At 40.8% G+C, this 16,758-nt stretch overlaps 1 protein-coding gene across 2 annotated transcripts in view; it reads left to right on the top strand.

The window, feature by feature from the left end:
* The first annotated feature begins 11,986 nt into the window (after window positions 1-11,986).
* Window positions 11,987-16,758, top strand: part of TMEM117 (transmembrane protein 117) — a 179,063-nt gene continuing 174,291 nt past the window's right edge. Inside the window, exons 1-2 of one of the 2 annotated variants that reach the window (XM_041399071.1) lie at window positions 11,987-12,077; window positions 13,757-14,061. In XM_041399071.1, the coding sequence (XP_041255005.1) occupies window positions 13,785-14,061 (277 nt within the window). In that variant the 5' untranslated portion in view covers window positions 11,987-12,077; window positions 13,757-13,784. The remainder of the gene's footprint in view (window positions 12,078-13,756; window positions 14,062-16,758) is intronic. The other variant, XM_041399072.1, reaches the window with a different exon arrangement.

The raw sequence follows: 16,758 nt of genomic DNA, 5'->3' as shown, positions 1-16,758 counted from the left end.
CGGGCCGGGCCGGGGGCTGCGGGCAGCGGCCGCCCCTGCCCGGGCACCGCCCTGCCCTCGGCACGCCCTGCCCGCGCCCGCTCCCCCTGCGCCTCCTCTCGGTGCTGCGCAACGGGGACAGGGCGCAGCTTTCGCCCCCCGTGCCCTTTGCTGTCCCTCTCCTCTCCTCTCCGCCGCCCCCTTCACCTGCTGTCCCGGAGCCTGCAGCGCGACCCGCCGCGGGCATCGCAGGCGCAAAGCCTGCGGTCAGTCCTGCCTGGCATGGAAGGAGCATGTACCCCGCGGCCCGGGTTGCTCTTTAACCGAAGTACTGAAAAATAACTGAGGTGAATTTAGTTGAGCTGCAGAAGCCCGTGGTGGAGACCTGTGGCTCTCGCTTGGGGCAGCGCAGAAGGAGCCATCAGGTGTGACAGCAGGCTGCATGCATATACTGTCAATTTTGGATTAAACAGTCCCTGACAAAGAGCCCATTAGTCAGGGAACAGAGCCCAGACGCAGAGCTCACTCCGTTCAAGCCCTTGCCCCTGACAAGGGTGCCTTTCTCTATTAATTTTGCGGTATTTGGTACGTGGTGGCACTGTGTCAACACAAACAAGATTTCTTTTCCGTGCGGATCTGGTGGCTGAGCCACTCGTCTGCCTCGGCAGGGCATGGATCCATGCTTAGGAAGGGTGCATCTGCTTCTCCGGGCCCTCTCTGCACGGCCAAAGGCTCCTTTATGCCTTTTCAAACTGTGTTGATACAGTTTCTCTCAGCCTTTTGTTTCAAAGTTTCCAGTGAAGAAGAGTCCTGCATCATGAATTTAAGCATGCTCTGAAGGGTTGATTTGCTTTTGCTACCTCGTTTTCAGGCTCATCTGTCTATGGGTTGAGAAGCACCATCCTCTTAAAAAAAAATATGGGTGCTATAGCTTCTTTAAAAATCGCTTCATGGTCATGTAGTTAGCATTTTTAATTTGTGCTGAGGTGTAGATTAAGACTTCACAGACAAAATGCATGCTGTAGGCATTGATGCTGATGATTCCTTCAGGTTCCTGGGAGTTAGCAGACTTTATGGGGTGCTATTCAGCTAGAGAACACAAGAAGTGCTGTAGGGAGACATGTCAAATATCCAACCCAATGGACCAGACCAGAATTGAAGAGTAAGGCGGGAACATGGTAATCCTTCCCTGGTTCACCTTTCAGCCTCGAGGATGCTGCAGCTCAGGAATTTCTGAAGTCAGCTGTGTTGATAAATGTGGGTGCCTGTGCTTTGTCAGATCCCCAGTTTAAAGGAGACCTGGGATTTAGTGTCCTATTTGGAAAATGTGAAACAGCCCTGTAACTGTTATGTGAACTGTGCTGTGCAATGCTAGTCCAGCAAATACAAAGTCACTGTGGAGACACATCGCCAGCCTCTATTGTATGGCTCCAGGAGCACCAGGATTATTAAAAAAAAAAAACCAAAAAAAAAAAAACCAAAAAAAACCAAAAAAAAAACCCAAACAAAAAAACAAAAAAAAAAAAAAAACCAAAAACACAAAAACAAAAAAAACCCCAACTCTTGGAGAAGAGCTTTTTCAAGAGGAAAGGAGTGCTAGAGATCCAATCAAAATGGCAACCAAAGATGTGGTTCTATCACAATTACTTTAAATTATTTGATCCCAAGCTTGCCACAGGTTCTAACTTCTTGGGTTTTCCCTGTTTTGGTATTAGTGCTTATTGTGAGATGGAGTTGCCTGGAAAAGTATGACGGAAAAAGAATTTTTCATTGGTACATAGATGTCCTGAAAACACCAATCAGTTCCTTGCTCCAGTTAGTCATGTGTCCCCAGGACCACTACTAATGTCCCAATGTGGTAACAAGGATGCATGGATAAGACTGTGGAACTGGTTTTTTTCAGTGGAAATTTATGCCTAGACTGGAAATATCAAAATGGTATAACATTTGTCACTATATTCAGATTGTCTTATTTGTCTGTCTGAGGTCATACCACTACAGCTTCCACCAGTCTGAGGGTTCTGAAGTGCAGGAATGTGATCTTAACATCAGTTTTATATGAAACAAGACTGGCACACATTGACATTTTGTAGCACCTTTTTGGCAAAAAGACAAACTGAAAGTCAAACATATTTTCTTTAAAATCTCAGTATCACATATATTTTCCTATATTACACTGATTGATGTGTGACCAAGAAGAGATGTTGCATGGAAACTAACACAAGAAAGCAGGGATTTTATATCTAATAAAGATTCCTAAAGCTCTGAATTTTAGTGTCCTTTAGATTCTTACTAAACTGCTTTAAATCATTAAACTCCTTCCTATCCAAATCATAAAGATAAAAGATGATATAACAAAGCAGTAACTGAAGCCATATTACTATTTTCATTCAGCTGGGGTGAAGACAGTCTTCCTGCCACCAAATAGAAACTTCACTTAAATAACACTTAGATTAAAAATTGAGACCTTGTATTGGAAAAAAAAACTCCAAGGCAAATGCTATTTGCATTCATGTAAAGCTTTTATCTCTAACTCAAGATAGAACAACATTTTCAAGTATCTATTTATTTTTTAGGAGACTGGGTATGTCTTATAGCAGCCTCTCCTTGTATGTTTTCATGTCAGTTAGGACTGTACTACCTTCTACCCATTTGATTTGCTAGCTTTTTCTCCAAGACAAAGAAAATATGTTTAGGACTGTTTCAGTTCCATTTGGATGATCATCCTGACAGCCTAGCACATGGTGACTGGAGAAAGACCCCTTTTAGAAAGCCAGTGAGTCCTGGCAGAGAGCCACCAAACACAATACAGTCTAGATTTAGAGTAGATCTTATCTGCCAAGATTGTTAATTACCTCCTGCAGGGGTGGCTTGTCTGGTCAGTAGTCATGTCTAAACATAGAGCAGTATTTGAAGTTTTCATGATCTAATGAGCTGGTAGGTAGCTTTGAGTACTCTTGAAAGCAGCAATTTTCTCAAAGATTTCCTCACTCAAGTGTTCCTGTTATTACAAATATATAAAAAATAATACCAAGGCATATACAATGATTAGGTGAAAATGCATGTTACAAAAATTAGAGATTATGCTTCTGGTTTTCCTAACATTACGTGGAGGATATAATAACCCTACTGAAATAATTAAGAATTCTCTCACTGACTTTGGTACAAACAGGATCTACTGGTAGGAAGTATGTGAAATGCTTTTAGTGGCAGATGATCTAGGATGATAAAATGGTGCAGCACTAGCATGGATCCAGTAATTTTCCTAGTGAACTCAAAAGAGGCATGCTGGGCAACATTCCTTTCATGCCCATTTCCACTTTCTTTTATTATTTACTTTAGATGAGTGCATTGAGTCATCGTAAAATACTATCAGCACAAACAGCAGCACTGTGCTGATTTGTGCAATTGTTTATCTTGTTTTCCATTACTTTAGGGATGGCAGCTCCTCTCTTGACAAGGTACAGTTAGTACAAACTAATTCCAGAGGAAGCAAACGCAGCTCTGGCCAAAGCATTGTTTGCATTTGATGCTGAAGACAAAGTCCCAAGTCATTTCCTTTCTTAAGCAGTGTTGCAGAGTCTCTGGGCCTTGCTGAGAGTTTTTACTTTGTAGCCTAGGAGTATCAATATTTCAAAGTTTTGGTCATTTATCTTATATTTTCTTTGACATTTTTCCTAGCCTTTTTGAGCTCCCAGATTCCTGCCTGTTTCTCCATGGGATGTAACATGGTATGGCTATGATGTAACAGATCATAGAATCATAGAATATTTTGGGTTGCCAGGGATCCCTAAGGTCATCTCGTCCAACCTCCTGCAATGAGCAGAGACATCGTGAAATATATCAGGTTGCTCAGTGCACCATCCAGCCTGACCTTGAATGTTACTAGGAGTGGGGCATCTGCTGCCTCTCTGGGTAACCTTTTCCAGTGTTTTACCACCCTCACTGTACAAAATATCTTCCTTATATCTGGTCTGAATTGACTCTCTTTTAGTTTAAAAACCATTATCCTTTTTCATTTCACTACAGACATAAAAAGACTGTTCTCATCTTTCTTATAAACACCCTTTCAGTATTGAAAAACTGCAAGGAGAAGTCTTCTCCACAACCCCAACACTCTCAGCCTTTTCTCATACAAAAGGTATTATATCCCTCTGATTATTTTTATGGCCCTCCTCTGGTCTCTCTTCAATAGCTCCATATTTTTTCTGTGCTGAGGACTCTGGAGGTGGATGCAGTACTTCAGGTGGAATCTCATCAGAGGTGAGTAGGGCTAAAAATCACCTCCCTCAACCTGCTGGCCACACTTCTTTTTGTGTAACCCAGAGCACAGTTTGTTTTCTGGGCTGCAAGCAGACATTGCTGGCTCATTACCATTTTATTTTCATCCACCATTACCCCAAGTCCTTCTCAGCAGCACCCAATCCAGTAATCCCCCAGCATTTATTGATTCCAGAGATTGCCCCAATTCAGGTGCAGGACATTTCACTTGACCTTACGGGACCTCATGAATTTCTCATGGACTTGCTTCTTGAGCTTGTCCAGGTCCATTTGGATGGCATCTCATCCCTCAGGCAAGACAACTGCACCACTCAGCATGGTGTCTGCAAACTTGCTGAGGGTGCACTCCATCCCACTGTCTAGGTCACTGACTCAGAAGTAAGGAGTATGGGTCTCCTAATACAAATCCTTGAGGGACACCACTCATCACTGGCATTGAGACATTGACCACTACTGTCTGGATCCAGCTATACAACCAATTCCTTACTCACCAAGTATCAGGTTCCTTCCAACAGCTCCTTGTATGCTTCTTATTGCTGCTTCATGGTCTTATCCAAATTTCCAAACAAAATAAGAAAAGGTTAAAACTGTTGTTAGATAATTCCGCGATTTTATATAGGCATCATGAGGACAGGTAAGACCTGAGGGATGTTTAAGCTGAGGTGAAAGAATGGGAAGACCTGGGCCAAGGGATTCCTCCTACTTGTGGGGTCCTACTTGCAGGAGAAGAATTCAATAGGACAGGCTTTTCAACTGAGTCATGTAGAAGTGACACCCAAATTCTACCCATTACTATATAAAAATAGTAGCAAGAAAACATGGGAAGTTTTATCCCAAAAGAGTACCACAAGGCCAGTTAGTTTGTTGTGGAAAGCATTTCTGAGATGTGGCAGATAATTTCTGAGATGTTAGAGAATAAAAATCTAACACAGATCCTTACTATGCAGCGCTTGCTGTTTAAATAGACAGAAATGTGGAAGAAGGGTAGGAGAAAGAAAATAGAAGTGAAAAAAAAAAGTGAAAAGTTTCATTGCAGTGAAACCCGAAGTAGTTACCTTGTTCCTTTCTAGCGCTGTGACTGCTTTGTCTAGTTCAGCCTGCTTTGTTAGTGCTCAGCTCCTTGCACTGAATTCCCAGCAGAATAAGAACTTCACAGGCACACACAAACTCTATGCTGCTATGTCTCAGCATAAACTGAAGGACTCCAGTACTTCATGTTAGTTCCAAAAGATTCTACAGTGCACTCAGTGCTCTTAGAGATGGAAGGAAATTGAGGATGAAAAAACAAAAGATATTTTGACTGCACTGTGCATTCTTACTTGTTCTCTCAGGCAATTATTCCAAGTGTGTGTCCATATTCAATAGATTTCCAGCTGCTAAATAAATTATTACAATTATAATTGAATTTTTTTTGGCATAACTATGCTTTTTCAGAATGCATTAGTGTGAGACAAAAATAACAGGCATTTACCACAGGCTGTTCTTTGGACATTGAAAAAAGTCTATTTGCATAATAGATACTGCATATCCTTATAAAGGACAAGAAAAAGCTTAAAAGAAAGGTCACAAAACCTGGTCTTTTCATCACTTCAAAACTAAAAATCAGACAGCCAAACCTCAACTCTCTAGACATAGCAGTGTATATATGATTCCCTTATTAATTTTCTTCAGACTATGATTAGCTTTCTCATATTTAGTATTGATACACCATTATTTTCAGTGAGTTTATAGTTCTGATTCACCAAGTGCTACCATATGGACAGTCATATTGAAGTTGTTAGCAAGCATAGGTCACTTCTATTCCTGTATTCGATCCACTGCTTGGACCACCCGTGCTTTGAGCAGGACACCTGAAGGAGTACGCTTTGGCAGCATTAGATTCGACCTTCATTTATATTAGTGCAGTGTCTGGTTTGCCACAGCCTCTATTGAGACAGCCAAGGAAGCAGCCCTGCCCTGGCTGCATTTCTGTTCCCCCATTTTGGTCAGTTGTGCATGGCAATGAACAGAGTCCTTTTATTGTAATAGATAGCATACACCAATTTCAGGTATGCAGAGAGTTGAAAAGAAAGTAATTTAATTGCTTGAGTTATCATACTATGCTTGAGCTTAAAAGAGCACTTCTGCAAAAAAGCACTTCTCTCAAGATGCAAAATTTGTATGTCATGCTACACCTACTTTTGTTTTAACAGAAACAGGACCAAGATGCAGTGAATTAATATGACAACACAGTAAAGACTTCAGATTTTTTATTTTACAGAGGCAATGCATTGTTGTACTTTAGTTGTACACAGTAGAGTTGTTCATTGCATTTTAGAGGAACATCATGAGGCACAGTATGTTGGAAACAGGACATTTTTTGTCTTGTGGTGGTTTTTTTTGTGAGGTTAAGAAATTTCCCCTCATTATTTTAAATCAAATGTTTCTTTACTATTGAACAAACCTCCAGACTGAACAGAGCCCCAACTCTCTCAACTTGTCTTCACAGTAGAGATGTTCCAGCCCTCTGATCATTTTCCTTGCCTTTCTCTGGACTTTCTGCAGCAGGTCCATGTCCCTCTCACTTTGGGGACCCCAGAGCAAGACACAGTAGTCCAGGTGATGTCTCATGATAGTGGAGCAAAGGAAGGGAATCCCCTCCCTCACCCTGCTGCCCGTGCTACTTTCTATGTAGCCTAGGACACATTTGGCCACCATGGAGCCAGGGCATGTTGAGCTACTTGCCCGCCAACAACCAACACCTGTGCTTCTTTCCAGGGCACCTCTCAATGCATTCTCTGCCCAGCCTGTACCGTTGTTTGGGATTGCCCTGATCCAGGTGCAGGACCTTGTACTTGGCCTTGTTGAACTTCATGAGGTTTGAACAGACCCAACTCTTCAGCCTGATAAGGTTCCTCTGGATGTCATCCTTTTCCTCTGTGTGTTGATACACCACAACACACAGATTGGTATCCTTGGCAAACTTGCTGAGATGAATTCAACCCCATGCCACCAACAAAGATGTTAAATGTCACATTACTGACCCCTGAGGGGTGCTTCATCACTGGTCTCTGCTTGGACATGGAGCCATTGACCATAGCTCTACGGGTGCTACCATCCAGCAAAGATGGTCCACACATCACGGGTTCAGCAACATTAGAGCATATTTTTTCTCTGAAAGAACTTATGTTGCCACATGCTATTTTTCTGACCTTGTGTCTTCTAGCTTAGTTCTATTTTTCTGAAGTCTTCCTGTACCATTGCAACCAACTTGCACAGTGTGGTTAAATAGAACCTGTGTAAGGCTGAACTCAGATCCCATTTTTTCTTAATTTGTGTTTTCTCAAAGTCTGTACATGCAACGATCAGAGTAGTTGCAAGCTGATTATTCCTTTCTTTTTCTAGTGCAGAAGTCACATGTAGTTTTTATATTTGCTGAAAGCATCCATATGGCCAGCAGATGTACTTAAAAGGTGTTTAAGGAGTGGTGTAAATTCACTCCATTCAGTTCTCCTTTAGTGATTTTATCTAGGCTAGGTGTATATTTCCTGTGTGTTTGAAACTGGCATGGATTATCTGAAGTACAGTCATGTTTACTTGGAGTAAACTTGGTCTGGATGAACAGAAGTAAGTACTTAATTCAAGTGTAAGGTTTGTCACTGGACTATCATCTTCAAAATTGTCAGTACAGCTTCTGCTTTGATTTTGGCAAGACCTATATCATTTGACTGAAGGACTGAAGTTCTGCATGACCATAAATAAAAGGTCATGTAAAGTTCTGGCTCTTCTTCTATTTTTTTTTGTACCAACTTCCACTGGTATTGTAAAGTTTTCTGTATATTGAATATATATAATAAATATATATTAAATTCTGCTCAAAATTTTATTTTTGTGATTTAACCTATCAACAGCGATGAAACCATCCCTAACTTCCTCTTAGTTATCTAAAACCTAGTGGACAAAGATCACAAAGTACATATTGATCACCCATATCCCAAGATTCCACTAACATTTTTAGCTGGAGCATCAGTTATGTTTCGTAAAATCTATATCCGAATACTTTTGTCATTTTTTTTTGCCTTAACATGTGTGCACACACGTGCATGCATATGTGGCTGGTTTTCTCCCTTTCACTCATTACAATGTCAACTTTCTTTAGTTCTGTGAATTTTCCTCAGGATTTCAGCAGTTAGGAAGCAAACTTAACTATCAACATTGTTGTCTATCATGTCTTTCATATATTTTTCTAATAACTCTTCAAGCTGCCATTTAAAAATAAATGTTTAATTTTAGTATGTGCAGTTTACTATCACTTCATATTATTGATTTAATGGAAAGTAGTTCATGTTATGTAATGTGAAAACACTGTTACTGTTTATGTTTTCCAAATATGCAGCAGAAACATTTCTGCTGTTCCACATTTTTTTACACAATTCTATTTTTTCACATCTAGTTGTAAAGCGGTATTAGTGTTTAAAATATCATTGTCTCTGATTAAATTAACATTCTTAATTTCCACAGAATGTATCTATTTGCCTTTTCTTCTAAGTTCTTCAACTATTTAGTTCTTCAGTTATACCCTAACTGTTGCCAGCTTTTGTGTGGTTTTTTTCCTCCCCCATTTGTTTCATGTTTTATTGTGCTGCTTTCTCTTCTTTTAGAATAGAGTAAGAAATGAGTTGGGGATGAGAAAAGGAGTAAGTTTGAAGAGGTGTAGCTGAGACATGTTGTCATAATCGTGAGTGTGAAATTCCAGAGTGGGGAGTCTTTTGTTCCAAGGATGTTTTTACAGGTGTGCTGGTTCTGGCCCAGAATTTACTATCTTCATAGCAGTGAAATTGTGCTTGTGTTTTGTGTTTGTGACTAAAACAGTGTTGAAAACATGCCAGTGTTTGGGCTATTGCTCAGCAATGCTTGCACAGGATCAGGGCTGTCTCACTTTCCCATTCTGCCCACATTCCAATACCAGCAAGTAGGCATGAATTTGGGAGAGGACAGAGCTGAGACAGCTGACACTGTATAATCTGTAACATCATGCCCACCAATAAAACAGAGCAGAGGAAAAGGGTGAGATAGGGGGTGTATTCAAAGCTGTTTCTCAGAGACTGATGATCTGCTTGTGGGCTTTGGTGAGTGGTTGCCCTAGCATATTTTTTTTTTTAATCCTTACTTATTACATTTTATAATTCTCACTTTTTCCCCCCCTTTACTTATTAAACCATCTTTCTGTTGACCTACTGGTTTTCTTTCTTTCTCGCCTATTCTCTCGCCTGTCCCACTAGGGAAGGAGGCAGGGGAAAGTGAGCTAGAACCTGTGTGGGTGCTTACCTGCTGGACATGATCAACCCACAATAGGAGGGTGGAAGAAAAATATATTAAGAGCACAATTTCTGAGTAGTGGGGTATTGAGGTTAGAGGGAATGAAGTACTTTTAATGAGAAGCTTGCCAGGGAAGAGGCATTTGTGCATCCACAGATGAAAGAAGAAGGAGGACAGGATGAGAAAACTGTGACTGTTTAACCTTGAGAAGAGGAGGCTCAAGGTAGAGGATCTTATTGATGTGTCTAAAAGCCTGATAGGAGGAGTAAAAATGAAGACAAACTCCTTGTGATGTCCAGTGAGGGACAAGAGGCAATGGGCACAAACTGAAATATGAGAAGTTTCACATAGTTTATTACAAAAAGAGAACATTCCAGTTACAGACTATTGTGCTGAAGGCTATTTCCTCATATCTGAGTGTGAAATGACACTCAGACAAAAATTGACACTGTAATATCAATTAGTAGTATCAATATACAGGTAGTTCAATACTTACAGCTCTGCTGGAAATTGGGTGTAAAATGGCAGCCTTTACACAAGTGCTATTTTGTAGCAGGAGTGCTGACAGATTAGTTTAATTCAGAAGTATCAAAACTAACATATTAAATGACTCATTGTCCTGATTCAGCCTGCTTTTTAGGTTCAACCTACTGGTTTTACTTCTGCCTTTTTCATTTGCTGACAGTTTTGTAGGTAATAGTTTGTTTATATTATTTAGTTGGAGGCAGTCCCTGGCTTTCAGTGAGCAGGCCTGATTAGTCTTGTCTACTGAGATTATTTGTTAATTGTTGCTATTCAGGTGTGTATTTCATCAAGGAAATCTTGATTACTTGGTTAAAAAGAAGAAATAGGAGCAGTCCATCTTTTATTTTATATATGAGTGAAACACTACACTTTAAAAAATTTTATCAGCTTCCTCTTGAAACAGCAAATGCAACATGAAATCTGGGGGAGATACATGGAACATTTATGGTTTTGGTTACTTTAACAGAAAAGTAGATTATTTTCATTTTATTAAGTTAGTGACTTCAAAAACTTACTCACTGATTTACTATATGAAAAAAATGTTCATGGATGCTTTGTAGTAGCGTGGGTTTCAATCTGAGATGAAGAGAATATTTTTTAGTGTGTAGGTGCATGAAGAGTATGATCTCTTTGTAGTGCATGCTGCCTCCCTCTCTGTGGATTCTCATTAGCTGAACATAAGGAGACAGAGCTCTGCAAGCGTGGCAGTACACACAGAACTGTTGCATGAACAGGCAGTGCTTTTCACTGTATTTCCGTACTCTCACATTGCACATGATTTTTCTTTTTAAATTTTCTTTTTACTGCAAAGATAGCTTGGGATGTGTTATTGTGAAATACTAAATACTGCATCTTTCTACATAAAACTGAGGGTCTCAGACTATTCCACTGAGGAAGATAATGTGGTGATTATGCTGTACATCTTCAATAGCAGTTACTTTTATTTACAAAAATACATAATACTGTATTGCCAGAAGGGGTTCACAAGTCGTCTTCTGCTGCTTGTTCTGGTTGTACTGGTCTTTTGCAGCATGACTCTTCTAAAGATCCTTGCTCATTCCTCAGTGGATCTCAGCCACATTCCTGTCTACCTTGGCCTGGAGCAGCCAGATGTCTGACGCCAAATTTCAGATACCCACTCCAATGGAGCTACCTGACTTTTCCTAAAAATATATTGTGTCTAGCAACTTCAAGTTTGCTTTATCTGTCTTCAGCAATGACCAGAACCAGTACATACTGCATTAAAACTCAGTCACAATGCAATGCTAAGAGCATCCTGTAAACGTTTTCCTGGGATGTCAGCAATACCAGCACACTGGCACTAGGGACCACATCCCGCATTAAAAGGCTTTGGTTGACAATTCGGCTGAAGTGCAACGTCAACAACTCTGGCAGGCTGCACAGGGGCATTTTGCCCGACACAGTGACCGTACAGACTGGGCGTGCACCCTGGAGCCTCAGCAAAGCCCCTTCCCAAGCAAGTAAATGGGGTGTAGACCTCCTTCCCCTCCCAAATATGAGGGTTTTCATAGCTCGTCCTGAGTGATCTGGCTGTTACTGCCAGCCCTGTGCTTTTGCTTTGGGATAATAAATATCCAGTTTTGACCGCCTGTTTCCCATGTTTGTAAATTTGCATAACCCTGGAGTCTGACAGATGGGAATTGAGTGCTGCTCGGGTTTCGCTCAGCTCGGCGGCTGTACAAGCCCCCGTGGCTCCCCGGCCACCCTTTCCCGGGGTGAATAAAGACACCCACGGCACACCGCGCACGTTTCGGCTCCTTGCTGGCAGACTCCGGGGGAAGGGCGGGCACGCCGGGCACGGGCGCCGGGGGCGCCGCGGCGGGGCGGCGGCGGCCGCAGCCAGCACGGCGGGGGAGGTGGCCTCGGGGGGCCGGGTCTGCGCCGGGGACAGGGGGCATTGGGTCCATTAACAGGTTGCGACGGGCGGGTGGTCCGCGGCGCTCTTGGCACCCGCGTTTTCGGCGCTGAGGTAGGTAGGAGCAGGATTTTTGTTAGCAATTTGTTACCGCTGCTGTTGCTAATATTGGCTTCCGATGCTATAAAACGCTTCCTAAGAAGCAGCGTCTTCAGCTGGGTGTTTGATAACTCTCGGGTATCCGGCAGCTGTCAAAAATACCAGTACCTGTAGTTGTTTTTCTCTAGCCCCATTCGGGCTTTAAGATGGCTCATACACATAAGGAAATACCAAAACTTTTCTTAATGGTAACAGAACCACAGGAGAACAAGAAACAGCTTTGGGCATCCTTATGGCTCTAAAGGCAGTTTAATCTCCCCAGGTATTTTCTGAGGCAACGACCCTTACTTTAAATCACTTTTTTTTTTTCATAAAGTTTTTGAAGGACCGATACTTCCTTGTGCCAACTTTTAAACTCTGTAATGTGGTATTATTTTCTTTTTCGTATGTAACTTATGCATAATAGAATATTATTCCTTTTATTTACTGAATGTATCATCTGACTCTGTCCAGTGGTTATTTTATCCTTTTCATTTATTAGGTACAGGATTACTTGCAGTTTTACTAATATAAATTGGGTTATGGAATGAAATAATTTTGGGACTAACTAAAGGGAGACATTGAAATTCGTGCCATTTCTAAGTTTGTAAGTCCTAACTTAAAAGTCCAGGAAGGGACGAGTAATTGATAGGAGGTTTAGGTATTTTGTGGGCTGATTTTTGTTTGTTTTGGGTTTCTTTTTGCTTCAGGGCATATGACATTTGCAAAAATTTGCCACTGTATCCTTGAAGGATCATGCTGTAATAAACAAGCAGTATTACTAGACACTTTTTTTTTCTTCCTACACACTGTGTCGCTTGAATAATTTTGGTGTTCTACAACACAAAGGCCTTGTATCTTTGTGCATATAAAGTGGTTGTGAATAAAAAAAAAAGAAATCAAATGGCAAACAACTAAAATTCTCCATGCTCAGTTGCATTTTTCTACAGCAGTACTTAATAAGTAGGCAGGTTTCAAAATACAGTTTTTTGTATTCATACAGAACAGCGTGTTTTCAGGGTGTCTTATTTTATGGTTTTGAAAACATATGTGTACTCCCTGAAGTCAATGAAAAGATTTATACAGGCTTGCCTGACTTGCAAGAATTAATTCTAGAAACTTTTCCAAGACGTTATTCTTTCATATGAGCACACGTTTCTGATGTTTCTGGGTCGTATGCTTTTAAGCTTCCTGTAGAAGGCTTCTGGATTTCTGGGCTGGTTCCGTCCTTCTCCTACATGGAAAGAGATTCCTTTTAGGCTTAGCATAAATTTTTGTGAAATCTGTATTGTATATTTTGTGTGGCTGGAAAGACACAGGGTTTTAGGTAGCCTGCCATGTTCTTATAGTCATTCTCTTTATGTCCCATTATGGAGGAGGTGCATGAAGTACAGTTATTTGAGATGGAAAATCTTGTGCTACAATGTATATAAGTTTCATTGTTGTTTTTACATTGGAATAGGGAGAAATTTCAGTTTTCCCTGTGCCTGCATGTAACAATATCTTTTGATTGAAACTTTCATTTCTAGTCAAGTCTAAAGTATTAAAAATTACTGATGACAAGGTTGCAATGATTTGATTTTGTAATGTGCGAGCCTGTCCTAAACTCTGAAAATTTCAAGTATATATAACATTATGCATTTGTGTCTTTACATACAGGCAAAACCCAGTTCTTCAGTATCTGAGGATGGATAAAGACTTCCGCTACTACTTCCAGCACCCGTGGTCTCGCTTAGTTGTGGCTTACTTAGTGATCTTCTTTAACTTCTTAATATTTGCTGAGGACCCAGTATCTCACAGCCAAACGGAAGCCAATGTTATTGTTGTTGGTAATTGTTTCTCCTTTGTAACAAATAAATACCCTGAAGGAGGAGGCTGGAGATTTTTGAAGGTGTTTCTGTGGCTCCTTGCCATTCTCACAGGACTGATAGCTGGGAAATTTCTCTTCCATCAGCGCTTGTTTGGTAAGTTAAAAGATGCATCTGCTGAATTCCTGGTAATGGCTTTCTGACTTTTCTGCTTAGATTTCTACTCGTGGCAATTTAGTAAACTTTGCTTTTAATTGCTTCCACTGTTTAGAGCTGTATAGAACTCAGTACGTCAAAGCTTACACCATCATGGAAACAAATGCCATAGCATATCTCTCAATGATTTCAGTCAAAAAAGGATAAAAATAGTGAAAGCTGACATGTTTGAAATACTTGGGAGGTCAGTAACTTTCAATTTTTCTGTGTTACAAATGTACTTTGCACCTTCAGACGAGTTTTTAGGTCTTATTATGTAACTTTATCGGCAATTTGAAGAAAAGGAATTCTTCCTTGGGGCAGCAGCTCTTCATGTCTTGTCAAAAGACACTTAAGTGGAAGCAGAGGTCTTGTAAGTATTAGCAGAGCTGTGCTGAAGAGCTCCCATGTGAAAATGAGAATTCTAGAGAGGTAGGACCTGTCTCTGTTTTAGTACAAGAGCAAATCAGTAAAATGGAAAGGCGGGAAATGGGGAAAAACATGACAGTAAATGTTTCCATACACAAGCTATGACTTAACTGAGGAATGTACTGTACATGGACTAACTGAAAGGGATGAAATGGCCCTGGAATAAATTCTGAGACTGAGAACTTAGATGTGAATATATAGAGATACAAAAATATCCATTGTTGTCTTAAGTTACGTGTAGAGAATGTTGCATCTGAAGGCTCAAGGCTGTCTCCATGTTTTAGAGGGAAATCTTCAGTAGAAAAGATGTCTGCTTCAGCCAGTTGCACTGTTCTTTGAAACATCTGACTCTGGGTGTGTTGCTGCTGGTCTAGATGGACAACCCCCATATTCTTATTCTGGTAGCACTGCAGGATGGATGGTTACTGGAACACCTCAAAGCACATGAGCAATAGGCCATTTCCTTAGTCTGTCTCATTCTATTAAGATCAAGAGAGAGCCACTATTGTTTCAATAAATCAAATGTAAAGCTGTTGTGTTGAGGAATGAACAAGCAAAGCCACATTAAGTGACTTTTAATACAGACTTCTCTTGAAGCAGTTATTCTGAAAAATAATTAAGCATCATGAAGACTATTAGGCTGTTTTACCAGAGTGTAATGGTAAATGTAAAATGTTCCCATAAAGAGGACATTTTACCTGGAACAAGGGCTACCACAAGAATGCTTTCAATTCTAGCTTCCCCAGTTGAGAAATTATTTTGTTAAACTGAAGATGTTTAAGGAAAAGTGATGAAACTGATGATAAATTTAGAAAATTAGCCCAATAGTGATAGGATTGAGAGGATAAAGGGAAGATTAGAGAGTGACTTGCTCAAATTTGAAGGGCAGAACTTTTAGTTCAGCATATGTAATGCAAGGTCCAGTGCTTGGAAGTGGCAAATAGCCAGCATTTTTTTTTTTAATCTGAAAGGCTAGACAACCAGTGGAACAAGTTTTTATAGGATATGTCCTCTTCAAGACATGAATTTTTCTTTTTGAGAACACATTTTTCTCACTACAGTCATTATCTTCTGTCTGGGTAGGTTATTATGATAATTCCCTCTGGATTTGTAAGTGAATATCATATGTAGCTAAACATAAATTTTAAAGTGGCTTGATTCAGTCTTACTGCCAAACGGGGAAAGTCTGTCAGTGTCTGCTGCTTTGTGCCTTTGTGCAGTTGCTCAGTGAAACAGGATAGGGAACTCGCCCATATTAGCAGCACCCATCTTTTATTTCTGTAAGGATCACATGTCTGACCATTCTGATGTTTGTGGCAGCACTAAGATGGGGTCAGCATTGCGAGGAAACTAATGGGGAAGAAATTCCTAACCCTGAAGGCAATGCTGGTTTATGGATATTTGTGGTTGTGGTCTGGACAAGCAACAGGGGCGTAGGTGCAATCTGATTTGAGGCTAGCTGCTGCACACTGAGGTTCATGGCAATTTGAGCCCTGTAGATCTGTCACAACCCCACCCTCCTAATGCCAGCCACATCATTTTGAGCCAGTGCTGCTGTTGATGTGACAGTGCAGCAAGCCAGCTCAGGCAGCCAAACTCATGGAAAATCAGTTGCTTCTGCTGTCACCTACAGCAGCTCCTTGACCTGATGTGCTCACTTGGGTGCCAGTGCTGATGAGATGGCCAAGAGCTGTGCAGCCAAGGCAGCTGGGGGCTGTGGCAGCCGTACCTTGTGTTGGCTCGGGTGCTGTGGGGCTGCACCCACACAGCGTGGCAGTGGAAATGTGCTGCTGCTCGTGATGTACTGTGAGCAGATGGCAGGCAGTGGGACTGAGGAGCTGACTGTATTGCTGACTGATGTGGCTGTGGAGCTGGTGTGGAGAATGTGAGTTTACAGCTTCAGGTATCTCTGTACCTCCAAGACATTTGTACAGCCCATGCTGAAATATTTTCTGCCTGTTATTTGCAATACTTTAATGACTTCATTGCCTAGAAACCACTCCTTTTATTGAGATCCTCATTGAATGTGTCCTCTGTCGTCAAGCAGTTAATAAATTCACCCCTTTATTGTTTTTAATTTCCATAGTCTATTTCTTTAAGTAGCTGCTACTTGTGTAATTTTTCTTTCTTTAATTTTTTTTTTAAATGTATAATTGCTTAGGACCACTCTGGTTTTAAATCCTTGTTTGTTTATTTATTTTGGTTTTTTTCTCTACTAAACTCTGTTTG

The sequence above is a fragment of the Onychostruthus taczanowskii genome, unplaced genomic scaffold (assembly GCF_017590055.1).
Source record: "Onychostruthus taczanowskii isolate IOZ18803 unplaced genomic scaffold, ASM1759005v1 scaffold153, whole genome shotgun sequence".
In the NCBI taxonomy this organism is placed as follows: Eukaryota; Metazoa; Chordata; class Aves; order Passeriformes; family Passeridae; genus Onychostruthus; species Onychostruthus taczanowskii.
Note: the sequence above shows the minus strand (reverse complement) of the source record. Positions and strands in the feature narration are given on the sequence as shown.